The sequence below is a fragment of the Chiloscyllium plagiosum genome, unplaced genomic scaffold, assembly GCF_037043375.1.
Source record: "Chiloscyllium plagiosum isolate Xiang-an unplaced genomic scaffold, Cpla_swu_hap1 HiC_scaffold_38, whole genome shotgun sequence".
Taxonomy (NCBI): Eukaryota; Metazoa; Chordata; class Chondrichthyes; order Orectolobiformes; family Hemiscylliidae; genus Chiloscyllium; species Chiloscyllium plagiosum.
In genome coordinates, this window is record NW_028270176.1 from 30,202,508 (window position 1) to 30,229,464 (window position 26,957).

The window sequence follows — 26,957 nt, forward strand, 5'->3', positions numbered from 1 at the left end:
CACTGTGAAAGGCTAGCTTCGGAGAACATTATGACACAAAATAAACAAATTATTAAAATACTGTATGTTGTCTGTAACTGCTATATTGCCTACTTAACAGGGGAAGCTGCACATTTCTCAATATGTGCTTAAGACACACATGGTCTCCTTTACAAACACAGACTGTGTGATCTGCCTGTAGAAATGACCCTGATCCCCACTTTGCTTGCCATTTCAATAAACTACTTGGTCTTATGCTAGCATTTCTATCCTGGGCCTGCTGCTATGTTCCAATAAACACAACACAAGCTCAAGGAACCACACCTCTCTTTCTGCTTAGGCACTTTATAGCCTTGAGGTCTCAGTATTGAATGCAATAGCTTCAGAAACAGATTGCAAGATGCCTGTTCTTCATTGTGTTTTACATCCTCCCCCATCCACGTCCCTCCTACATTTGTGTCTTGTTTACTTTACACTTAGTGAAAATGACCACTTCTTTCCCTTTCACACCTTAATTTACATCCTTTTTCATCTTTCTTTCATTTCTCCACTTGAGAAACGAAGCTCACTGTTCAATAATTTCAGTCCGAGTCAAATTCTGAAGCAGTCTTTATTCATACGGTCTTGCAAGTCCGGGTGGCCACAATGTAGTCACACCCGATCAGGGGGTTACATTACAATTTATACAGTTCAGTTGAGTCTCTCAGTACTCCCCTTTTACCTCATACATGGTAGTTGTATTACTCTGCAATTGCTAATCTAATCAATTTACCACATCAGTCTATGGCCTGTTGTTGGTGTGTAACCACCCCCCTTGATAGCTGAGTCTTATTACTTTTGCTGATGCAACACTGGGTCTTATTTGGTTATCTTGTCCATACTAACTCCCTATGTGCATGACAATTGCAACTGTCATGTCAATACATCTGTTTCTACCAGTCGACCATCTCCCTTTACAGTTAGTTATTTCTTGCGATTTTTGCAGAAGCAAGATACAGCTACTTGTAACTCTTTGTGCAAGCATATCTAGCTTAATATATACCACCTCCCTCCCCCCCCCACCCATGACTTAGCCTTGTGTTTTTTTCAGAAACAACAAACTTCACAAGCGCTTCTCACATCCACTAACAACAACTCCTTTGTCCATTGCATTGGCCTCTATGCCATCTTCCATCTTGCTCCCTCTCTGCCTCTATCAAAAGTATAAAAAAGTACTTATTTTCCAACACCTCACAGTTCTGAAGAAGAGGCATAACAGACTAAAAACATTTACTCTGTTTATTTATCCACATACTGCCAGACCAGCTGAGTTTCTCCAGCAATTTGTTTTTTGTATTTTTCCAATACAGCAGCCACAGTTCTTTGTTTTATTGATCATCTTTTAATCAGCCCTCTATCATGTCTACCATTTTTCTATTTGCACTTAATTCACTTGTTTTGTAGTCTGCATTATTTTTGTAACTTTTAATTTTATCCACTGTTGAATTTTTTAGGCTTGTGCATTCGTTGTCCTTGCCTGGTGTGCTGTGACCATCATTGCTCAATGGTCATGTTGCTTTCTTGCTCTGTTTTGTCAATTCAATTTATCACATCTCTTCCATCTCAAGTCCTAACATCCACTATTTAGCTTATTACCCTCCTGTCTCTCTACTTTGTTATCATCATGCACTATCTACTCAGCATGGCAGGTTGAAAATGGTTACAAATGTTTCAGCTGTGTCTTTTGCACTAATGTGGAATTATTTTTGGAGTTTCCTCCAAGTGTTAGTTGTTTAATTTACCCAATACCATTCACAGCTGGTGTAGCAGAACCACAGAGCTTTGGTTTGTTTACTGGTGGATCACATAGTCCTACCTATTTTATGCTGCTTCTGCTATTTGTGCAATGTGGTAGCTTCACCAGTCTGGTACCTCACTTGTAAGTATGCTTGGTGGTGCTCTTGTATACTCTCCTGCATGTCTAATGCACCAGGGTTGAGGAGTTCTGGCTTGATGTTAATGTTAGAGTGGTTGATAAGCTGGAAAATAAGGTTACAGACTCCGATTGAGCTATCAGCTGCAGCCTCATGAATGCCTAGTTTTGATCTGTTTGAAATCTATCCCATTTAGTCTGTTTTGAGAGTGTCACGCAACACAATGAAGGGTAGCCTCAAACTACAGATTAAAATCCACAAAGACAATGTGATGGTCATGCTTACCCACTTCCTGTCATGGTTAGATGCAGTTGTGACAAGCAGACTGGTGAGGACAATGCCAAGTAGGTTTATTTCTTTCTGGTTCCCTCAGTACCTGCTACAGGTTCAGTCTAGCAGCTTTGTTCTTCTGAAGTATTGCTTTTGAGTTACTCTTAATTGTCAATATCTAAGTCCTCAACCCAGATTAATTTTCTGTCTTTGTGCTTCTTCCTGTTGATGTTAAAAGTTGAGCTCTGCTGATTCATCAGCTGAGAGATGGTGAGGGGTAGGAAGTGGTAATCACCAGGCAGTTTCCTTGAAACTGTTCCACCTGATGGTATGGCAATTATCATGGAGGATTTTAATCTACATGTTGATTGGTCAAACCAGCTCAGTCAGGATAGCCTTAAGGAGGAGTTTGTTGAGAGTATTCGTGATAGTTTTCTTGAACAGTATGTAATGGAATTGACAAGGGTTCAAGTTATCCTAGATCTGGTCCTGTGTAATGAGACAGGAAAAGCTAATGACCTCATAGTTCGGGATCCTCTTGGAAGGAGTGATCACAGTATGGTTGAATTTAGAATACAGATGGAGAATGTAAAGATAAAATCCAACACCAGGGTCCTGTGCTTAAATAGGGGAGGCCACAATAGGATGAGGGAGGACTTGGCTAAAGTTGACTGGAAACAAAGAATTTATGGTGGGACAGTTGACAAACAATGGAGGGCTTTCAAAGCGCTCAACAAAAGTATATTTCAGTGAAAAGAAAGCACTGTAGGAAAAGGGGTAATCTGCCTTGGTATCTCAGGAAATAAGGGAGGTTATCAAATTGAAAAAGAAGGCATTCAAAGTGGCCAAGATTAGCAGGAAACTAGGAGATTGGGAAAGCTTTAAAGGTCAACAGAAAGCCACAAAAAGAGTGATAAAGAAAACACAGAACAGAGAAAGAACTAGCACAATATAAAGACATACAGCATAGATTTTTATAAATATATAGAACAAAAAAAAGTGGCTAAAGTAAACATTGGCCCTTTTGAGGATGAGAGAGGAGCATTTAGTTATGGGATATGGTGAAATGGCCAAGATATTGAATAGGTATTTTGTGTCAATCTTCACAGTGGAGTACATGAATAAAATGACATAATTGACAAAGAGACAAAGGTTGGTGAGGACCTGGAAACGATCATTATGATAGAAGAGGTAGTGTTGGGCAAGCTAATAGAGCTAAGGATAGACAGGTTTCCTGGCCCTGATGGATTGCATCCCAGGGCACTAAGAGATGGTGGGAGAAATAGTAAGTGCATTTGTGGTAATTTTCTAAAATTCACTGGTCTCTGAGGCAGATCCAGCAAATGTGATGCCATTGTTTAAAAAGGGAGGTAGACAAAAGACGGAGAATTATAGACTGGTTAGCTTAACTTCTATAGTAGGGAAGATGCTTGAGTCTATTATCAAGGAAGAGATAGCAAGGCATCTAGCTAGACATAGTTGGGCAGACGCAGCATGGGTTCATGAAGGGCAGGTCATGATTAACTAATCTTTTGAAATTCTATGAAGACATTACGAGCATGGTGGACAACGGGGACCCAATAGATTTGGTGTACCTAGATTTTCAAAAAGCCTTTGACAAGGTGCCATACAAGAGGCTGCTGTGTAAGACAAAGATACATGATGTTACAGGTAAAGTATTAGCATGGATCGAGGATTAGTTAACCAACAGGAAGCAAAGTGTGGGGATAAATGAGTGCTATTCTGGTTGGCAATCAGTAGCTAGTGGTGTGCCTCAGGAATCAGTATTGGACAATTATTCACACTTTACATAGATGATTTGGAGTTGAGGACCACGTGTAGTGTGTCAAAGTTTGCAGATGACACTAAGATGAGTGGCAGAGCAAAGTGTGCAGGGGATTGTGAAACTTTGCAGAGGAACATAGATATTTTTGAGTGGGTAAAGGTCTGACAGATGGAATACAATGTTAATGTATATGAAGTTATCCACTTTGGTAGGAGTAATAGTAAAAACAGTATTATTTGAATGGTAAATAAGTTGCAGTATGCTGTAATGCAGAAGGATCCAGGTGTCCTTGCACATGAATCATGAAATGTTGGTCTGCAGGTACAACAGGTAATTAGGAAGGCAAATTGAATTTTGTCCTTCATTACTAAAGGGATTGAGTTTAAAAGCAGGGAGGTTATATTGCAGTTGTACAGGGTGCTGGTGAGGCTACACCTGGAGTACTGTGTGCAGTTTTGGTCTCCTTACTTGAGAGAGGATGTACCTGGCACTGGAGGGGGTGCAAAGGAGGTTCACTAGGTAGATTCTGGAGTTCAGGGGGTTGGCTTATGAGGAGAGACTGTGGACTGGGATTATATTCATTGGAATTTAGAAGAGTGAAACATATACAGAAACATATAAAATTATAAAAGGAATGGAGAAGCTAGACATAGAGAGGATGTTCCCACTGATGGGTGACAGCAGGACAAGAGGGCAGAGCCTCCATATTAGGGGGAACAGTTTTAGGACTGAATTGAGAAGGAACGTCTTCACCCAGAGGGTTGTGAACCTGTGGAATTCCCTGCCCAGCTAAATGGTTTTTAAAGCTAAGAAAGATTTTTTTGAACAATTAAGGGATACGCTGAGAGGGCGGGTGAGTGGAACTGAGGCCACGAAAAGAACAGCCATGATCTTATTGAAGTGCAGAGCAGGCTCAGATGGCCTACTCCTGCTCTTATGATGTTCTAATGTTCTTATGATGCCATATGATGGGTTTGATTTTGAGAACTCTTAGGATTCAATATCAAGGGGCTATAGATTAAAGATTTAATGTAAAGGCCTTTACAGACAATTTGTTATGACCAAGCACAGTTTTTTTTTCTCTTGTCATTTGGTTATAGTTGGCTGAATTCCTTTTCTTTCAGGCAATGAGGTAGATTCCAATCGGGAAAGGTAAAGATGACTTCTGTTGGGTTTTCAGCTCTCACACTTTGCTGAGATGAGGCACAAAAAACAGCAAGGAACAATGGTCTCCTGCTTCTCAGGTAGTCTCAAACACTCTAACACTGCATTCAAAAATACAATTGTCTTTTTCCATTCACAAACTACCCATGTGATTTCTTTCTGAAGGTTCTTCAGACTGTCGGACTCCCTCCTAGCTCTGGTTTCTCGCCGGTGAAAATTGTTGCTGATATGCCCAGTGTCTTTTCCTTAGCCCAGCGTCCATGTTTAAAAAATACAACCCAGGCCCACTCAGCTTCTACCTTCATTATAGGACAAAAAAACCTAGAAGGACAGGGATAACAGTTAGTTGGGAACACCAACGTGCACAAACTCTCCTCCAAACTTCTCATCATCCTGACTTACAAACAACATTCCTTTAAAGCTGTTTGGGCATTGGGAAGTCCCATGCATGTTGAATAGTATGCTGTCCACTTCTGGAAGTCACTGCTATGCTTGCAACTTGGAGGTCCATGCAAGACCAAGTAAAATTAGGGTGAACTATGCTTGGAACTATGTCATCATTCTTTTACTGTCATTGGGTCAAAATCTTAGAACTCCCTCACTAGTAGCATTGTATGTGCACCTATGCCACATGTACTATAACACAACTAACTTCAGAAGGCAATTAACAATACATGAAAAATGCTGCCTTAGCCAGTGACACCCAACTGTTATGAATGAACAGAAGCATTTATAAGTCCATGCGATCTTTTTCAAAAATTAGTACTTAGATCACAGCTCTTCATACTGAAATTTAATGCAGGATATACACCTGATAATTTGTACATCAAGCTCCCATAAACAGCAGTGAACTATACCAAACAATAACCTTTATTTAGTCAGATTATTGGGATTAGGTATAATAGAGGGCATTGTGAAAAATCTCAAATAGAGACAAAATACTGTAAATGCTGGAAATCTGCAACAAACATAGCAAAGCAGGTCTGTCTGAGAAACAGTTTGATTCTGGTATGACTGTTCTTCAGAACTCTTCTGAAGAAGAGTCAAACTGTCCTTGAGTATTTAATGTTTCTCCCTCTGTGGATGCTGCCAGACCCGCTGAGTTTCTCTCATAACGAAATGCAGTCAGTTCTTCCAAATAGTTACCAAGAGATCTTTTATTTGCAACTGAAAAGAATGGAGACTTGGTCATCAGCGCATCTGAAAGATAGATTCTTTTTCTTAAGATCTTAATAATTAAAACATAAGTTGTATGTTGCAGGACTGAGCAATATTGGTTGGAAAAGGACAGAAATAATGCAATTCACTATTGTACAATTAAGAATGTGGCATTAGTACCTTTTCCTTTTATTCTTTTTTGATGAGAATATTTCTTTGTCAAAACAGATCAATATTAAAACAAACTGTAGAATGATACAGTACGGGAGGGCACTTGGCCCAAAGTGTCTCTCCTGGATCTTTGAAGTCCATGATATTTGATAACCACAAACGTATGCATTATATAAACAGAATGTAACATATCTTTAGTGAGATAATTCTGATGGTGAACAGCCTGGATTTGTAATGCTCCTGATTCTCGGTGTGTATCTCACTTGTAATTATCTTGACAACTATACACACATTTAATGGGAATTGAAAGTTAGCTTGCCTTTACAGAGTCAGTCTTTCTTCAGACTGTTTAGGTTCTCCTAATTAATAACAACTATTATATGATAGAACAGAATTTATGAACAGAAACACTATTTTAAGCCATTGAAGTGCAGCAGATTCGCAGTGGTTATGTAGTCCATGTTATAATTGGCCTGTTCCTGCCAAGCGGCCCCTATAATGTAAAACACAGAAGAGCTCATTAGGTTGTGCAACATTCATCACTTGGAAGAATGGCCAACTGCAAGAACATTGCAGCTTTGAGCAAAAGCAGATAAATTTCCCACTAATTAACATTTTGCCACCCATCTTGCTTTCTGCCACTGGTTCTCCCATTTCTCAACTAGCTGGTTTGGCTCCCAATCCACCAACACCATCAATTTAAAATTTTCATCAGTGTTCAAACTCATGGTCTTACCCTTCTCCCTGCAAGAACCACCCCGAGTTGTATAATCCTTCACAATCTCCGAGCCCCTCAAATTCTCTAGCCTGTTTTACATTCTCCGTTTTTGCCACTGGTGGATGTCCTCTCAGATACGGAGGTGCCAAGATTTGGGATTCCTTCTGTAAAGCTCTCTGCCACTTCATAAAACTTTCCTTTGAGATGCTCCTTGAAAGCTACCTCACTAAGCCTTGGATCACCTGTACTCTTGGGAGTCATCTACAGGCCCCCAAACAGTATTCTGGATGTCGGATGTAAGTTGAATCAGGAGCTGAAATTGGCCTGTCGTAAAGATGTTACTACAGTCGTTATGGGGGATTTTAACATGCAGGTAGACTGGGAGAATCAAGATGGTATTGGACCTCAAGAAAGAGACTTTGTGGAATGCCTCAGAGATGGATTCTTAGAGCAGCTGGTGCTGGAGCCGACCAGGGAGAAGGCAATTCTGGATCTGGTATTGTGTAACGAACCAGAATTGGTCAGAGACCTCGAAGTGAAGGAGCCATTGGGAAGTAGTGACCATACATTAATACTTTATTGCTGGAACAGCACAGCAGGTCAGGCAGCATCCAGGGAACAGGAGATTCGACGTTTCGGGCACAGGCCCTTCTTCAGGAATGAGGTCATTCCTGAAGAAGGGCCTGTGCCCGAAACGTCGAATCTCCTGTTCCCTGGATGCTGCCTGACCTGCTGTGCTGTTCCAGCAATAAAGTTTCAACTTTGATCTCCAGCATCTGCAGACCTCACTTTCTCCACCATACATTAATAATACATTAAGCTTCAATCTGCAATTTGAGAGGGAGAGGGTACAGTCGGAAGTGACAGTACTTCTGTTGAATAAAGGGAACTATGGAGCTATGAGGGAGGAGCTGGCCAAAGTTCAATGGTGCAATACCTTAGCAGGGATGACTGTGGAGGAACAATGGCGTACATTTCTGTGTATAATGCAGAAGTTGCAGGATCAGTTCATTCCTAAAAGGAAGAAAGATCCCAGGAGGAGGCATGGGTGGCCATGGCTGACGAGGAAAGTTAAGAAACATATAAAGTTAAAAGAGAAAAAGTATAACATAGCAAAGATAAGTGGGAAAATTGAGGACTGGGAAGCTTTTAAAGAGCAACAGAGGATGACTAAGAAGGAAATACGCAGAGGAAAAATGAGGTATGAAGGTAAACTGGCTAATAATATAAAGGAGGATAGTAAAAGCTTTTTTAGGTATGTGCAAGGCAAAAAAAATGGTTAGGACTAAAATTGGGCCCTTGAAGACAGAAACAGGGGAATATATTACGGGGAACAAAGAAATGGCAGAGGAATTAAACGGGTACTTCAGATCTGTGTTCACTGGGGAAGACACAAGCAATCTCCCTGAGGTAACAGTGGCTGAAGGACCTGAACTTAAGGGAATTTATATTTGCCAGGATTTGGTGTTGGAGAGACTGTTAGGTCTGAAGGTTGATAAGTCTCCGGGGCCTGATGGTCTGCATCCCAGTGTACTGAAGGAGGTGGCTCGGGAAATCGTGGATGCGTTGGTGATTATTTTCCAGAGTTCGATAGATTCGGGGTCGGTTCCTGAGGATTGGAGGGTGGCTAATGTTATACCACTTTTTAAGAAAGGTGGGAGAGAGAAAGCAGGAAATTATAGACCAGTTAGTCTGACCTCAGTGGTGGGAAAGATGCTGGAGTCTATTATAAAGGATGAAATTACAGAACATCTGGATAGTAGTAACAGGATAGGACAGAGTCAGCATGGATTTATGAAGGGGAAATCATGCTTGACTAATCTTCTTGAATTTTTTGAGGATGTAACTCTGAAGATGGACGAGGGAGATCCAGTAGATGTAGTGTACCTGGACTTTCAGAAAGCTTTTGATAAAGTCCCACACAGGAGGTTAGTGAGTAAAATTAGGGTGCATGGTATTGGGGGCAAAGTACTAGATTGGATTGAAAATTGGTTGGCTGATAGGAAACAAAGGGTAGTGACAAACGGCTCCATTTCGGAATGGCAGGCAGTGACCAGTGGGGCAGCGCAGGGATCCGTGCTGGGACCGCAGCTTTTTACAATACATGTTAATGATATAGAAGATGGTATCAGCAATAACAAATTTGCTGATGATACAAAGCTGGGTGGCAGGGTGAAATGTGATGAGGATGTTAGGAGATTACAAGGTGACCTGGACAAGTTAGGTGAGTGGGCAGATGCATGGCAGATGCAGTTTAATGTAGATAAATGTATGGTTATCCACTTTGGTGGCAAGATCAGGAAGGCAGATTACGACCTCAATGGAATCAATTTAGGTAAAGGGGCAGTACAGAGAGATCTGGGTGTTCTTGTACACCAGTCAATGAAGGCAAGCATGCAGGTACAGCAGGTAGTGAGTAAGGCTAATAGCATGCTGGCCTTTATAACAAGAGGAATTGAGTATAGAAGCAAAGAGGTGCTTCTGCAGCTGTACAGGGCCCTGGTGAGACCACACCTGGAGTACTGTGTGCAGTTCTGGTCTCCAAATTTGAGGAAAGACATTCTGGCTACTGAGGGAGTGCAGTGTAGGTTCACGAGGTCAATTCCTGGAATGGCGGGATTACCTTACACTGAAAGACTGAAGCGACTGGGCTTGTATACCCTTGAGTTTAGAAGACTGAGAGGGGATCTGATTGAGACGTATAAGATTATGAAAGGATTGGACACTCTGGCAGCAGGAAACATGTTTCCGCTGATGGGTGAGTGCCGAACCAGAAGACACAGCTTAAAAATACAGGGTAGAACATTTAGGACAGAGATGAGGAGAAACTTCTTCACCCAGAGAGTGGTGGCTGTGTGGAATGCTCTGTTCCAGAGGGCAGTGGAGGCCCAGTCTCTGGATTCATTTAAGAAAGAGTTGGATAGAGCTCTCAAAGATAGTGGAATCAAGGGTTAAGGAGATAAGGCAGGAACAGGATACTGATTAGGAATGATCAGCCATGATCATATTGAATGGCGGTGCGGGCTCGAAGGGCTGAATGGCCTACTCCTGCACCTATTGTCTATTGTTTCGCACCAAATTTTGTTTGATAATCAATCTCATTAAGCATCATCATATGTCTTAATATACCATGTTGCGATATAAATACAAGCTAGCATTGTTGTTTGCCTGTAATTAATTCCACTTCCACCTCCTTCTCATATATACCCTCTAGATTTTCAACATTATTGCACCTGTCCTAATTGTAATTCTGTAGTACTGATCATAGACAGCTTTTCTATTAGAAGGGAGAGTAATGTGAAGAGTGACATGGCTGGGACTGGGGTCAACTACTGGCCACACCCACTTCCTACCTGTAAGTATCATGGACATTTATCTAATGTATCTTCTCCTTTAAGCAACTGTTCTTAAAGTCTGGCAGTGACTCCTGTGATGGGTTTGAAATGCAAAATAATTGTGTGTCTGTGTGTGTGTGTGTTGTGTGTGTTGGAGTGTGGCGTGCTTGCTGTGTACTTTAGTTCAATGTAAGCGCCTAAACTTACTCTCTCCCAAGCGGTTAAGGTCAGATCAACATGAGGAAGATTTAAATGCAAGCTTGATGGTGTTGACACAATATTTAAAATATAAGGCAATTATCAAGGCTATAAAAAGGCAAACAACGTTTAAGGATTCAGTTCCAGGGGGATGGAATGGAGAAGCAGGAAAATTACAGGTTAGAGAGGCATTGGAAAAGATTCAGTAAAGTTTTGTTGGAATGACATAACTGACAGATTTAACCTATCAGTAAAGATTGAACAGCTTGGGATATTTTTCTTGAGAAAAGAAACAAAATGTGATCTCATCAGAGTCTTTAAGATTACGAAAGGTTTGATTCAGCTAACCAGAGAGCTGATATTTCCTTTTATGAACGAAACAAGGTCTAGGAATCACAAATATGACAAATTTTAATAAAAGGAATAGAGATTAAAGAAAGAAAATAAATCTTATTCCCTCTGACTTTTAAATCCTGTTTTATAATTTCATAAAGTTGAATGATTTTCAGGTCCTGAAGAAATGTTAAATGTTGCATTGAAGCACATTATCAACTATCCATCTGTGTGCCTATAGCCATTAAGTCGTATTTCATAATAGTTACCTTAACTTGTATTACCATTCCCTGATGCTCTGAATTACTTTTTCCATCGCTTTCCAGTATCCAGGCCCCTTCTGAACTTTCCTGGGAAAAAGGAACCACTTTTCTTCCCAGCAAATTCGCACAACCACAGTTTTGCCATCAAAGATGCCTTGGTGATCAATATCGATCGTCTTATTCTGTGCATTCATCACCTTGTCCAATAGAATCACAGCACATATGTCTTTCCTTTTCAACATTTGCTTCTCTGTCATGGAAATAACATGAATTAGTTCTTTCCCATTTATATGTTTGTATTGCAATTATTTCAATGTCACAGATTATGATTAAAGAATCACCTGACAATACAATGCAAGAGGCTATTCAGTCCATCATGTGTGTACCAGCTCTTCTGAAGAGTTCTTAAATTAAACCCACTTTTCCATCTATTCACACTCCAAAGCAATTTAAATTAAGCCCTTTAAGTGTTTATTTAATTCTCTTTAGAACTTTACAATTGAATCTGTTTCCACTGCCTTGAAGACAATGAATTCTAGATAATTCATGATATATAAATCCTACTTAGCAGATGGAATGGCTTCTCATGTTATATGTCTGCATTGGCTCTTTGAAACAGCAATCCTCTTTTAATTTTTTCATTTGTGTGACATGGGTGTAATTGGCTGGGCCAGCATTTATTGCCCGGCCTTAGTTGTCCTTGAGAAGGTGATAGCGAGCTGTTTTCTTGAACCGCTGCAGTCTACTTGCTGTGGGTTCACCTACAATGCTCTTAAGGAGGAAATTCCAGGCTTTTGGCCCAGCAACACTAAAGGAATGGCAACTTATTTCCAAATCAGGATGGTAAGTAGCTTGGAGGGAACTTGCAGGGGTCATTATCCCATATATCTGCTACCTTTTTCCTTCCAGATGAAAATGTTTGTGGCTGTCTCAGAATCTTTAGTAAATATCTGCAGGGTATCATGTCTACAGTATACACTGCTGCTACTGAGCATCATTGGTGGAGGGAGTCGATGCTTGTGGATTTCATGCTGATCAAGCAGGCTATTTTGTCAATGGTGGACAGACTTTGGGAAACCAGGAGGTCAGTCACTTGTCACAGTATTTATGTGTCTATGCAGTGTTTATATAGCCAGTTCAGTTCTGCTCATTAGTAACCCTCAGGATGTTGATAGTGGGAGATCCAGTGATGGTAACACCATTGAATATCAAGGGTGATGGTTAGATTGTCTCTTATTGGAGATGGAGAAAGTGAGGACTGCAGATGCTGGAGATCAGAGCTGAAAATGTGTTGCTGGAAAAGTGCAGCAGGTCAGGCAGCATCCAGGGAAGAGGAGAATCGACGTTTCGGGCATAAGCCCTTATTGGAGATGGCCATTGTCTGGCGTTTATGTGGTGCAAAGATTACTTGTCCCTTGCCTGCCCAAGCCTGGATATTGACCAGATCTTGTTACATTTGAACATGGACTGCTTCTGTAATTGAGGAATCACAAATGGTACTGAACATTGTACAGTCATCAACGAACGCCCTCACTTCTGATCTAATGATTGAGGAAAATTCATTGATGAAGCAGCTGAAGATGTTGGGTCTAGAAAACAGTCTTAAGAATTGAATTGAATTGAATTGAGTTTATTGTCACGTTGACCAAAGCACAGTGAAAAGCTTTGTCTTGTGAGAAATATAGGCAGATCACATCATTAAATAGCATAGATAGTAAATAATAGGTAAACAGTGTCAAAACAAAAACACAGCTACAGGCAAATGCTAAGAGTTTGTCAATCCATTCTGTATTCTAACAACAGTAGGGTAGAAACTGTTTTGAAACTAGCTGGTGCGTGTGTTCAGGCTTCTGTACCTTCTCCCCAATGGTAGAGATTGTAGAAAAGCATTGCCAGGGTGGGATGGATCTTTGAGAATGCTGGGTGGCCTTTCCTTGACAGCGGCCCTGGTAGATGGATTCGATAGATGGGAGGTTGGCCTTTGTGATTGTCCGGGACGAGTTCACCACTCTCTGTAACCGTCTCCTATCTTGAATGGTACAGTTGCCATACCAGGTGGTGATACATCCAGACAGAATGCTCTCGATGGCGCTCCTATAAAAGTTGGCTAGGGTATTCACCATCATGCCAAATTTCCTCAGCTGCCTGAGGAAGAGGAGACGTTGTTGGGCCTTTGTAACCAGTGCATCCACATGAAGAGTCCAAGAAAGCTTGTTGTGGATGACCACTACCAGGAGCTTTACATTCGTTCCACCTCTGTGCTGTTAATATGTAGGGGGGCATGAGTAACATCCCGCCGGAAGTCAATAATGATTTCCTTGGTTTTGCTGGCATTGAGAGCTGGGTTGTTCTCAGTGCACCATTTTTCCAGGTTTTCCACCTCCTGTTTGTAGTCTGTTTCGTCGCCATCTCAGATTTGACTGACTATGGTGGTGTCATCAGAAAAACTCTTGCAGAGATGTCCTGAAGCAGAGATGACTGACCTGTAACAACCACAACCATCTGCCCATGTACCAGGTATGAATCTAAACAGCAGAGAGTTTGCACAATGTTCAGCACCATTCACGACTCTCCAGGTACCGGAGCAGTCCATGTTACAGTGCAGCAAGAGCTGAATAATATTCATATTTGATCTGACAAGTGGTAAGTTCTATTCATGCCATATAAGTGTGAGGCGATTACCATCTCCAGCAAAAGAGAATGTAACCATCTCCCCTTGACATTCAATAGCATAGCCATCAGCTAATCCCCCACTATCAACATTCTTGGGGGTCAACCCTGACCAAACAAACTGAGCTAAGCTGGCCATACAAATACAGGTGGCCATGGAATAGCTGAGCAGCAAGGAATCCTGCAGCAAATAACTCACTTCCTGACTTTCCAAAACCTAGTCACTATCGACAAGGCGCAGGTCAATAGTGTTATTCTTCTCACTTGCCTGGATCATTGCAGCTCCACCAACACTCAAGAAATATGACACCATCTAGGACAAAGAAGCCCGCTGATGGGCATTTCATCTACAAACATTCATTCCCTTCGCCAATGCTCAGTAGCAGCAGTGCATACTTTCTTCAATAAGAACAAAAGACGTAGGAGCAGAAGTCGACCATTCAACCCATTGCATTTTTTGCTACCTTTCGCTGCATTAATGGCTCAGCTGATGACCCTCAACTCCTTTCCTACCTTTTCCTTCTTCCCTTCGATTTCCTTACTGATTTAAAATTCTGTCTTTCTCTTCAAAGAATCTGCTGAAATATCTAGCCTGAAAATCCCTCTGTGGTAAAGAATTGCACAGATTCACAACTATGAGAAAATAAATTCTTCCTTCTCTCTGTCTTCAATGTGTGATGCTTTATTCTGTTCTCTGACCCCAGACTGTCCCATAGAGGGAAGCAAGCTTTCTACATTTATCCTGTAAAATCTCTAAGAATCTTGTGTTTTTCAATAGTGTTACTTTCATTCTTCTTTATTCCAATGACCACAGGACGTTCCTCAATCTTTCCTCGTAAGACAGTCCCTTCAGGTGTGATATCAACCACGTGAACCACCTCTGGACTGCCTTCAATTCCAGTCTATCTTTCCTAACATACGGGGCTCAAAACTTTTCACAGTATTCTAGCTGTGGTCTGACTACTGCCTTGCATAATTTTAGCAAAGCCTGCCTAATTTTAGACTCCATTCCTTTGAAATTAAAGCCGATATTCCATTTGCCCTCATTGTTACCAATTGAACCTGATGCTAGCTTTTTGTAAATCATGGAACATGACTCCCAAATCCCTTTTTTTTGTAGATTTTGCAGTATTTCTTCATTTAAATAATATTAGGCTCTTATATTCTTGCCACTAAAGTGCTCAACTTCATATTTCTCCACATTATGTTCCATCTCCCAAATTTTGGCCCACACACTTCACCTTTCTGTCTCTCTCTGCAGACGCTCTCATCCTCACTACGGGCCTTCCCACCTATTTTTGCATCATCTACAAACCTATCCATAGCACAGTATGTTCATTTTCTTCATCTCAGTCATCATTGCATGTTTTAAATAACTGTGGCCCCTGCAATAATCCCTATACGCATCACTTAGACAGGTTGTCATCCTAAGATTGTGTTAGGATGTCATCCTAAAAAAGTGTTATCCAAATCTTTTTCCTATTCATTAGCCAATCCTCTACCCGGACCAATATACTAGCTGCAACATCATGGGCTCTTTTTGAACAGCCTCATGTGTTGTACTTTGTCAAATGCCTTCTGAAAATCCAAATATATTACATCCATTGCTTCCTGCATATTACCTCCTCAAAGAATTTTGAGTAAATTTGTCAGTCACGATTTCCCCTTCATGAAGCTATTCTGACTCTGCTTGATCATACTGGTATTTGTAAATGCTCTGCTATCATGTCCTTTCTAGTAGATTCTAACACGTTCCCAATCATAAACATTAAGCTAACTGTCTATAGTCATCTGGTTTATGTCTTCCCTTTTAAATAGAAGTGTTACATAGGCAGTTTTTCAATTCTCTGGGACTCTTCCACAATCTAAGTTCATACACAATCTCTGTAGCTATTTCCTTTAATGTCCTGGGATTCATTACATCAAGACACCCACCTCCTCCAAGACTTCCGTTTCCCCGGCCCCCAACGCCTCATCTTCACCATGGATCTCCAATCCCTCTACACCTCCATCCGCCATGACCAGGGCCTCCAAGCCCTCCATTTCTTTCTCTCCCAACGTCCCCAACAGTACCCTTCCACCGACACTCTCATTCGTTTGGCCGAACTGGTCCTCACCCTTAACAATTTCTCCTTCGAATCCTCCCACTTCCTCCAGACCAAAGGGGTAGCCATGGGCACCCGTATGGGCCCCAGCTATGCCTGTCTCTTTGTTGGCTACATAGAACAGTCCATCTTCCGTAATTACACCGGCACCACTCCCCACCTCTTCCTCCACTACATTGATGACTGCATTGGCGCCACCTCGTGCTCTCGCGAGGAGGTTGAGCAATTCATCAACTTCACCAACACATTCCACCCTGACCTTAAATTTACCTGGACCATCTCTGACACCTCCCTCCCCTTCCTGGAACTCTCCATCTCCATTAATGACAACCGTCTTGATACCGACATTTTTTACAAGCACACCGACTCCCACAGCTACCTGAATTACACCTCTTCCTACCCTACCTCCTGCAAAAATGCCATCCAATATTCCCAATTCCTCCACCTCCGCTGCATCTGCTCCCAGGAGGAGCAGTTCCACCACAGAACACACCAGATGTCCTCCTTCTTTAGAGATCGCAATTTCCCTTCCTGCATGGTTAAAGATGCCCTCCAATGCATCTCGCCCACATCCCGCACCTCCGCCCTCAGACCCCACCCCTCCAACAGTAACAAGGACAGAACGCCCCTGGTGCTCACCTTCCACCCCACCAACCTTCGCATAAACCAAATCATCCACCGACATTTCCGCCACGTCCAAACAGACCCCACCACCAGGGATATATTTCCCTCCCCACCCCCTTCCGCCTTCCGCAAAGACCGTTCCCTCCGTGACTACCTGGTCAGGTCCACGCCCCCCTTCAACACATCCTCCCATCCTGGCACCTTCCCCTGCCACTGCAGGAATTGCAAAACCTGCGCTCACACCTCCTCCCTCACCTCCATCCAAGGCCCTAAATGAGCCTTCCACATCCATCAACGTTTTACCTGCACATCCACCAATATCATTTATTGTATCAGTTGCTCCCGATACAGTCTCCTCTACATTGGGGAGACTGGACGCTTCCTAGCAGAGCACTTTAGGGAACATCTCTGGGACACCCGCACCAATCAACCACACCGCCCTGTGGCCCAACATTTCAACTCTCCCTCCCACTCTGCCAAGGACATGGAGGTCCTGGGCCTCCTTCACCACCACTCCCTCACCATCAGATGCCTGGAAGAAGAACGCCTCATCTTCCGCCTCGGAACACTTCAACCCCAGGGCATCAATGTGGACTTCAACAGTTTCCTCATTTCCCCTTCCCCCACCTCACCCCAGTTCCAAACTTCCAGCTCTTGTCCTGACTTGTCCCACCTGCCTATCTTCTTTTCCACCTATCCACTCCACCCTCTCCTCCCTGACCTATCACCTTCATCCCCTCCCCCACACACCTATTGTACTCTATGCTACTTTCTCCCCACCCCCACCCTCCTCTCACTTATCTCTCCACACTTCAGGCTCTCTGCCTGTATTCCTGATGAAGGGCTTTTGCCCGAACGTCGATTTTACTGCTCCTCTCACTTATCTCTCCACACTTCAGGCTCTCTGCCTGTATTCCTGATGAAGGGCTTTTGCCCGAACGTCGATTTTACTGCTCCTCGGATGTTGTCTGACCTGCTGTGCTTTTCCAGCACCACTCTAATCTAAACTCTGGTTTCCAGCATCTGCAGTCATTGTTTTTACCTATCAGATACAGAGGACCTATTGACTCTACCTGGCACTTTTTCTCTTGTGATATTTAATGTATTTATTTCCTTTCCACCTATATGTTGAAAATTTAGTAATTTCGGAATGTATTAGTGTCTTCTATTGTGAAAGCTGATGCAAAATATTTATTCAACTCTCTGCCATTTCCTGGCTCCCCCCGTTGTTATTTCCTGAGCTCGTTCTTGAGGGAGCCAATGTTCATACAGTCATAGAGATGTACAGTATGGAAACAGACCCTTCGGTCCAACCCGTCCATGCCAACCAGATATCCCAACCCAATCTAGTCCCACCTGCCAGCGCCCGGCCCATATCCCTCCAAACCTTTCCTATTCATATACCCATCCAAATGCCTCTTAAATGTTGCAATTGTACCAGCCTCCACCACATCCTCTGGCAGCTCATTCCATACGTGTACCACCCTCTGCGTGAAAAAGTTTCCCCTTAGGTCTCTTTTATATCTTTCCCCTCTCACCCTAAACATATGACCTCTAGTTCTGGACTCCCCGACCGCAGGGAAAAGACTTTGTCTATTTATCCTATCCATGCCACTCATAATTTTGTAAATGTCTATAAAGTCAACCCTGAGCCTCCGACGCTCCAGAGAAAACAGCCCCAGCCTGTTCAGCCTCTCCCTGTAGCTCAGATCCTCCAACTCTGGCAACATTCTTGTAAATCTTTTCCGAACCCTTTCAGGTTTTACAACATCTTTCCGATAGGAAGGAGACCAGAATTGCACGCAATATTCCAACAGTGGCTTAACCAATGTCCTGTACAGCCGCAACATGACCTCCCAACTCCTGTACTCAATTCTCTGACCAATAAAGGAAAGCATACCAAACACCTTCTTCACTATCCTATCTACCTGCGACTCTACTTTCAAGGAGCTATGAACCTGCACTCCAAGGTCTCTTTGTTCAACAACACTCCCTAGGACCTTACCATTAAGTGTATAAATCCTGCTAAGAGTTGCTTTCCCAAAATGCAGCACCTCGCATTTATCTGAATTAAAACTCCATCTGCCACTTCTCAGCCCATTGGCCCATCCGGTCCAGATCCTGTTGTAATCTGAGGTAACCCTCTTCACTGTCCACTACCCCTCCAATTGTGGTGTCATCTGCAAACTGACTAACTGTACCTCTTATGCTCGCATCCAAATCATTTATGTAAATGACAAAAAGTAGAGGGCCCAGCACCGATCCTTGTGGCACTCCACTGGTCACAGGCCTCCAGTCTGAAAAACAACCCTCCACCACCACCCTTCTGTCTTCTACCTTTGAGCCAGTTCTGTATCAAATGGCTAGTTCTCCTGTATTCCATGAGATCTAACCTTGCTAATCAGTCTCCCATGGGGAACCTTGTTGAACGCCTTACTGAAGTCCATATAGATCACATCTACTGCTCTGCCCTCATCAATCTTCTTTGTTACTTCTTCAAAAAACTCAATCAAATTTGTGAGACATGATCTCCCACGCACAAAGCCATGTTAACTATCCCGAATCAGCCCTTGCCTTTCCAAATACATGTACATCCTGTCCCTCAGGATTCCCACCAACAACTTGTCCACCACCGAGGTCAGGCTCACCGGTCTCTCGTTCCCTGGCTTGTCTTTACCGCCTTTCTTAAACAGTGGCACCACGTTTGCCAACCTCCAGTCTTCTGGCACCTCACCTGTGACTATCGATGATACAAATATTTCCGTAAGAGGCCCAGCAATCACTTGCCTAGCTTCCCACAGAGTTCTCGGATACACCTGATCAGGTCCTGGGGATTTATCCACCTTTAACCATTTCGAGACATCCATCACTTCCTCCTCTGTAATCTGGACATTTTGCAAGATGTCACCATCTATTTCCCATCAGTAAATACTGATGCAAAATATTAATTTAGTATATCCCCCATTTTCTGTGGCTCCACACAAAGGCCGCCTTGCTGATCTTTGAGGGGCCCTATTCTCTCCCTAGTTACCCTTTTGTCCTTAATGTATTTGTAAAACCCCATTGGATTCTCCTTAATTCTATTTGCCAAAGCTATCTCATGTCCCCGTTTTGCCCTCCTGATTTCCCTCTTAAGTATACTCCTACTTTCTTTATACTCTTCTAAGGATTCACTCGATCTATCCTGACTGTACCTGACATATGCTTCCTTCTTTTTCTTAACCAAACCCTCAATTTCTTTAGTCATTCCCTTTCACTCTGACAGGAATATACTTTCTCTGGATTCTTGTTATCTCATTTCTGAAGGCTTCCCATTTTCCAGCCGTCCCTTTACCTGCGAACATCTGCCTCCAATCAGCTTTTGAAAGTTCTTGCCTAATACCGTCAAAATTGGCCTTTCTCCAATTTAGAACTTCAACTTTTAGATTTGGTCTATCCTTTTCCATCACTATTTTAAAACGAATAGAATTATTGTCGCTGGCCCCAAAGCGCTCCACCACTGACACCTCAGTCACCTGCCCTGCCTTATTTCCCAAGAGTAGGTCAAGTTTTGCACCTTCTCTGGTAGGTACATCCACATACTGAATCAGAAAATTGTCTTATACACACTTAACAAATTCCTCACCATCTAAACCTTTAACACTATGGCAGTTCCAGTCGATGTTTGGAAAGTTAAAATCCCCTACCATAACCACTCTATTATTCTTACAGATAACTGAGATCTCCTTACAAGTTTGTTTCTCAATTTCCCTCTGACTATTGGGTGGTCTATAGTACAATCCCAATAAGGTGATCATCCCTTTCTTATTTCTCAGTTCCACCCAAATAACTTCCCTGGATGTATTCCGGGAATATCCTCCTTCAGCACAGCTGTAAAGCTATCCCTTATCAAAAATGCCACTCCCCCTCCTCTCTTGCCTCCCTTTCTATCCTTCCTGTAGCATTTGTATCCTGGAACATTAAGCTGCCAATCCTGCCTATCCCTGAGCCATGTTTCTGTAATTGCTATGATATCCCAGTCCCATGTTCCTAATCCATGCCCTGAATTCATCTGCCTTCCCTGTTAGGCCCCTTGCATTGAAATAAATGCAGTTTAATTTATTAGTCCTACCTTGTCCCTGCCTGCCCTGACTGTTTGACTCACTTCTGTTCTCAGCTGTACCCGTCTCAGATCGATCTCTTTCCTCACTATCTCCCTGGGTTCCACCCCCCCCCCCCTCCACCTTCCTCGTTTAAATCCTCCCAAGCAGTGCTAGCAAATTTCCCTGCCAGTATATTAGTCCCCTTCCAATTTAGGTGCAATCCGTCCTTCTTGTACAGGTCACTTCTACCCTAAATGTGATTCCAGTGATCCAAAAATGTGAATCCTTCTCCCATACACCAGCTCCTCAGCCATGCATTCATCTGCTCTATCCTCCTATTCCTGCCCTCACTAGCTCGTAGCACTAGGAGTAATCCAGATATTACTACCTTTGAGGACCTCCTTTTTAAATTTCTACCTAACTCTCTGTAATCTCCCTTCAGAGTCTCAACCTTTTCCCTTCCAATGTCGTTGGTTCCAATGTGGACAATGACCTCCTGCTGGCCCCTCTCCCCCCGTGAGAACATTCTGCACCCTCTCTGAGACATCCTTGATCCTGGCACCAGGGAAACAACACACCATTCTGCTTTTTCTCTGCTGGCCACAGAAACGTCAGTCTGTACCTCTGACTACAGAATCCCCAAACACAATTGATCTCTTGGAAGCTGACGTACCCCTCGTTGCATTAGAGCCAGTCTCAATACCAGAAACTTGGCTGTTTGTGTTACTTTCCCCTGAGAATCCATCACCCCCTACATTTTCCAAAACAGCATACCTGTTTGAAATGTGTATATCCACAAAAGATTCCTGCTCTAGCTGCCTACCTCTCTTACCCTTCCTGGAGTTAACCCATCTATGTGACTGTATCTGAGACTCCCCCCCTTCCTATAACTGCCATCTATCACATACTGTTGCTGTTGCAAATTCCTCATCGCTTCTGTCAGTCTGTCCAACCGGTCCACTTGATCTGATAAGATTCGCATCCAACAGCATTTATAGCAGATATAATCCGCAGTAACCCTTAAATTCTCTTTAAACTTCCACATCTGACAAGAAGTACATATCACTGCAAAGGCCATTTTTGCTCCTTCACAATCTACAGACCCAGAAAATAACACCATCTTATTCCTCTACAAACACTGCCCCATGTTAAATTAATAGTTATATTTTAAGTTTAATCAAGAGACTTATCTCCAAAAACATATAATCAAGAAAGAATCCACTGTACCCACTACTGCAGCCTTTCTCTTGGACAGACTTAAAACAACAATTGACTTATCTGATTCTGTTGGCTTCTGTCTTCCTTTTATGTATTTGAAGAGGTTCTTGCTGTCCATTTTGATATTACATGTGAGCTTAGCCTTCAAGTTTATTTTCTCCCTATTTATTTTTGGAAACCAACAAAAGATGACCAAACTTTCCCAGTCCTCTGACTTATTAACATTTGCCACATTTTATGTATGTGTTTTCCTTTCGATTTGTGCTATCTTCAACTTCCTCACTGGAATAGGTCTTTGCTGTAAGCCACAAATTATTACCTTAAACATCTGCCATTTGTTCCTCAACTACCTTTGTTGCTAAACTCCATTCCTCGTGCACTCCAGCCAGCTCCACCCTTGGTCCTGAATAATTTGCCTTATTTGAGCTTAGCACAGTTGTTTCCAACCCAAGTTTTTCTATCTCGAACTGATCAAGACCCCTGACCCTGATCAAGATCGAGCCCAAAAAGGATTACTCTAAATATCTCATCATGCACATGTGACAATGCAGGAGTCCTTTCACCCTACTTTGGGAACACCAGTCTCAAATATGTTGCTAATTTCATTCTAATAGATTAGAGTGAAAAATTACAAGGAGATAATTGACAAGAAATTAAAAATATTACTTTCAACACATCGTAGGGCTGTGCGGAGATCCTCGAGTTCACGAGAAACCTTGTAAACATACAGAACATATGGAATGTCACGATCATCTTCAGACATGGAATGTCAGATCATCTTATACCACTGGAATAAGAGACCACATAATAAATCAGTTATCATGATACATGACGTGTTTACTCAATCTCAGCAGGAACAAAATTCTCAAGTGCCAGAGAAAAAGGGGGATTAAATTTATAGTTGCAGGCCATTAATCGCATTAAGCTTCTTCTCATATTCAACCTTCTTGCTCATATATGATCCTCTTTCAGCCACCATCCTCCTCACACATATCTCCCATAAAATTGTCCGCTTCCTCTCCCTTCTCCAGACTGCTTCCCATTCCTCTTCGTCAACTCTTCAACTTTTTTTTCACCCTCCCCCAATACCCATCGCCCCCATCCATTCCACTTCCTTGGCTGAGTACAGGTCCAACAACTATCGAGAAACTCAGCACTATAAAGGAAAAAGAGCAGCCCACTTTGTTAAACCTTACTGGGGTCGTGTGCTGGAAACGAAGTACAGGGTGACTGGTTTGTACTTATGAAAGGTGTCCCTGACGTACTAATTCAAAGTCACAGCTTACAGCACCTTTTGACATTAAAATAAACTGATATTTTAGTGAACAGTAACAGCTCCTGGGCTGGTGGGGATCAAATGGCTTCTCTGCTTCTTCAATGTTCAGAACTGTTCATTAACCCAAGAACCAATCACATAGTCTTTGACAGGCAAATGACCTTTGTAATCAATAATAGTCATTAGTCCACCATCCAATCCGATGCCTTAAAACAACGATGCTCGCACCAGTTGGAGAATGCTCAGGTGTGCGGTGGAATCCCGTCTGTGTTTACCCCTGCCCGGACGGAATTTCACATTGGTCCCAAGGTCCCATAATTCCCGCGGGAGCCTGTGCCCCACAACCTGAGCTGCCTCCGGAATTTTAGTTTTGTCCCTTTTAAGGACGTAAGGACGTAAAAAGGCGAGCCCTGTATTGACTGCTGCTGCACACCGTCCACCTCTCCTCCCATCCACCGTCCGGACATGCCTTGGCGTGCCCATTCACCACCGGGCGGTGGGGATCCCCAGTGGAGGGCTCTCTACGTGGGAGTCCTCCCCCTTTCTCTCGGGGATCTGGGATGGAGGGTGCTGCACGCAGCGGTCCCCTGCAACCGCAGATTGTGGTGGTTCACAGACTCCCAGCCCAATTGCTTGTTCTGTGGTGCTGTGGAGTCCATGGACCACGTGTATATTGGGTGTGAGCGTTTGCACTCCCTTTTTGATTTTCTCAAAAACCTCCTCCTTTGCTTTTGGTTGCACTTCAGTCCCATGCTCCTGATCTTCGGGCACCCGGTACGGAGGAAGGAGGGCAGGTCTGAAGACCTCCTCATGGGTCTGCTCCTGGGCCTGGCCAAACTGGCCATAAACAGGTCCAGGCAGCGGGCCGTGGAGGGGGTCGTTAGGGTCAACTGCCTGCCCCTCTTCCGCAGTTACTTTAGAGCCCGGGTGTCTCTGGAAAAGGAACACACAATGGCCACCGACACCCTGGAGTTGTTCAGGGAGAGGTGGGCGCTGCAGGGAGAGGAGTGCATTATTTCCCCCTCCAACTCTATTTTGATTTAATCCCTGCCCTCCCATTCACTGTTTGATCACACAGCATTGCCCTTTGATGTGAAGGGCACTGCTTGTAACAGGCTACTCGGGTGTTTCCTTTCTTTCTGGTGGTGGAAATTGAATAAAGATTTGTGCACCTTGTGTCTCTCACTGTGTCTCACACCTGCACACACACATAAAAAAGGAGAAAAAGAACACCGCCTGGCTCCAGCTCATCTACAGTGAGTATCAGGTCATTTGCCTTAAAAAAACTGCAATAATCTTTCAATAATTGTTAATTTTAAGCATTTCTTTTACAATTTCACTCCTCAATTTAAAAATACAGAAAAATAAAGATATATCTTCACACCTGGATTGGCATCTCATCCATCACCTTAAATGTACACTCCTTCACAGCTGACCAACAATGGCAGCGCTGTGTACAATCTCCAAGATATCCTGCAGCTCCTTCACAGTCCCATCACTATCCACGATCTCTGCTACCTTTTAAGAACAAGCACAGCAAACGGAGGGGGAGGCACCAACTGAAAGTACCCCTCGAAGTCCATTACAATGAGGAACTACGTCACTATCCTTCATCATCCCTGGCCCAATTCCAGGGATGGTGAAGGAAAGTGTCAGTGTAGTCACAGATGGACTGCAGGAGTGCTCAGCACCACCTTCACCAACTGTGTGACTACACACAGACATTGCATGAACAAAATGGATTTCTCAAATCTGCCCATTGAAGACTGATCAACTTCTCTGCCCATTATGTTCTTATCACCTTTGACAGGCCTCACTGTCCACCTCCCTGTAGTACTTCCTCCGCCCCATAACCACAACTCCTCATCTCCACCAACTCCCGATCACACTTTCCAACCTCCAGATTCTGTGTTCCCTCTCCATCATGCATCCTCCCATATTGCCCTTTCCTTTCCTCACACACCCTCTCCTCCCTCCCACACATTCTCCCTCTTACCCTCCCATACTTTCTGTCTCTCCGTTCTTCTTACCCACTGCACTCTCTATCTCTTCCTTGTTCTCAACCTTCCACAACCTCTCACTGTCCTGCACTCTCTCTCGAACAAATTCTCGCAATACCTCTCCCTTGCCTTCTCCTCTCTGAATCTGGATTAGTGGTGCTGGAAGAGCACAGCAGTTCCGGAAGCATCCAAGGAGCTTTGAAATCGACGTATCGGGCAAAAGCCCTTCATCAGGATTTCAAAGCTCCTCGGATGCTGCCTGACCTGCTGTGCTCTTCCAGCCCCACTAATCCAGAATCTGGTTTCCAGCATCTGCAGTCATTGTTTTTACCTCGTTGACTTTCTCCTCTCTGCAGCCTCCTCTACCTCCTTCCTTCTGTCTGGGCTTTGTGATTCTGAGCCCGGGGCGGGGGGTGAGGTACAAGAGCAAATTGCCCCCACCTTGATTACCAACCTCTGAACCTCAGGTTCCGGTGCTTTAACCGTCTGTATAAGAAAATGGCAAGAATAATGACGATCGCGATCAAAATCCGGGTTACGTACTGGTTTTCCCAATATCCCACTGAAATTATTTGACATTGTGTTCGATCCGAGTCTCCCTCCGCTATTAACGGGAGTTGTGTTCCCGGATCCGACTCTCCCTCCGCTATTACCGGGAGTTGTGTTCCCGGATCCGAGTCTCCCTCCGCTTTTACCGGGAGTTGTGTTCCCGGATCCGAGTCTCCCTCCGCTTTTACCGGGAGTTGTGTTCCCGGATCCGACTCTCCCTCCGCTTTTACCGGGAGTTGTGTTCCCGGATCCGAGTCTCCCTCCGCTTTTACCGGGAGTTGTGTTCCCGGATCCGAGTCTCCCTCCGCTTTTACCGGGAGTTGTGTTCCCGGATCCGAGTCTCCCTCCGCTTTTACCGGGAATTGTGTTCCCGGATCCGAGTCTCCCTCCGCTTTTACCGGGAGTTGTGTTCCCGGATCCGAGTCTCCCTCCGCTTTTACCGGGAGTTGTGTTCCCGGATCCGAGTCTCCCTCCGCTTTTACCGGGAATTGTGTTCCCGGATCCGAGTCTCCCTCCGCTTTTACCGGGAGTTGTGTTCCCGGATCCGAGTCTCCCTCCGCTTTTACCGGGAGTTGTGTTCCCGGATCCGAGTCTCCCTCCGGTTTGACTGGGAATTGTGTTCCTGGATTTGACGGTCCCTTCTGTCTGTATAAGAAAATAGCAATGACAAGCAGGATCACTGTCGTGACCCATGTCCGGCGTAAGTACTCGGATTCCCAATGTCTCTCTGGTGCTTTTTGAAGCGGTTTTCCAGAATGCGACCGTCCTGCCATTTTCACTGGACGCCTTATTCCAGGATCCGACTCTCCCTCTGACGGACTTTCCCTCCGCTTTTCCTGGACTTTGACTGTCGACACCGGGAGAGTTGCCAATTAGGGGTTTGGTGGATAAGGAACAACACTTTCTCTTTACTCTCTCCGCGAATTCAAGATAACATGGAACAAACTGTGTAGGAATCGGTTTTACTAAAATGCATCAAGAATGTATCCAGAGGGAATGTGAATCTCAAAATTACGGATAGCCCTGTGTAAGCATGAAACATGGAAAACCTTGATGAAGACCAGCACTCAGCAAGTCCAAAGGGGGACAGAGTTCATGGGCTGAACATCTCGTGCTCAACATTGAGTCTCGGATGCTGTAAAGTG

General features: G+C 43.6%; 1 protein-coding gene across 1 annotated transcript; it reads right to left on the minus strand.

The window, feature by feature from the left end:
- Positions 1-5,833: 5,833 nt before the first annotated feature.
- LOC122544219 (uncharacterized) lies at positions 5,834-26,616 on the minus strand. The gene is made up of 5 exons (XM_087980855.1): positions 25,713-26,616; positions 24,700-24,781; positions 22,654-22,755; positions 11,295-11,538; positions 5,834-6,934 (listed from the first exon to the last, which is right to left on the minus strand). Exons 1-4 carry the CDS (start codon positions 26,583-26,585, stop codon positions 11,306-11,308), a joined length of 1,290 nt encoding a protein of 429 aa, XP_087836981.1. The 5' UTR covers positions 26,586-26,616; the 3' UTR covers positions 5,834-6,934; positions 11,295-11,305.
- Positions 26,617-26,957: the final 341 nt, after the last annotated feature.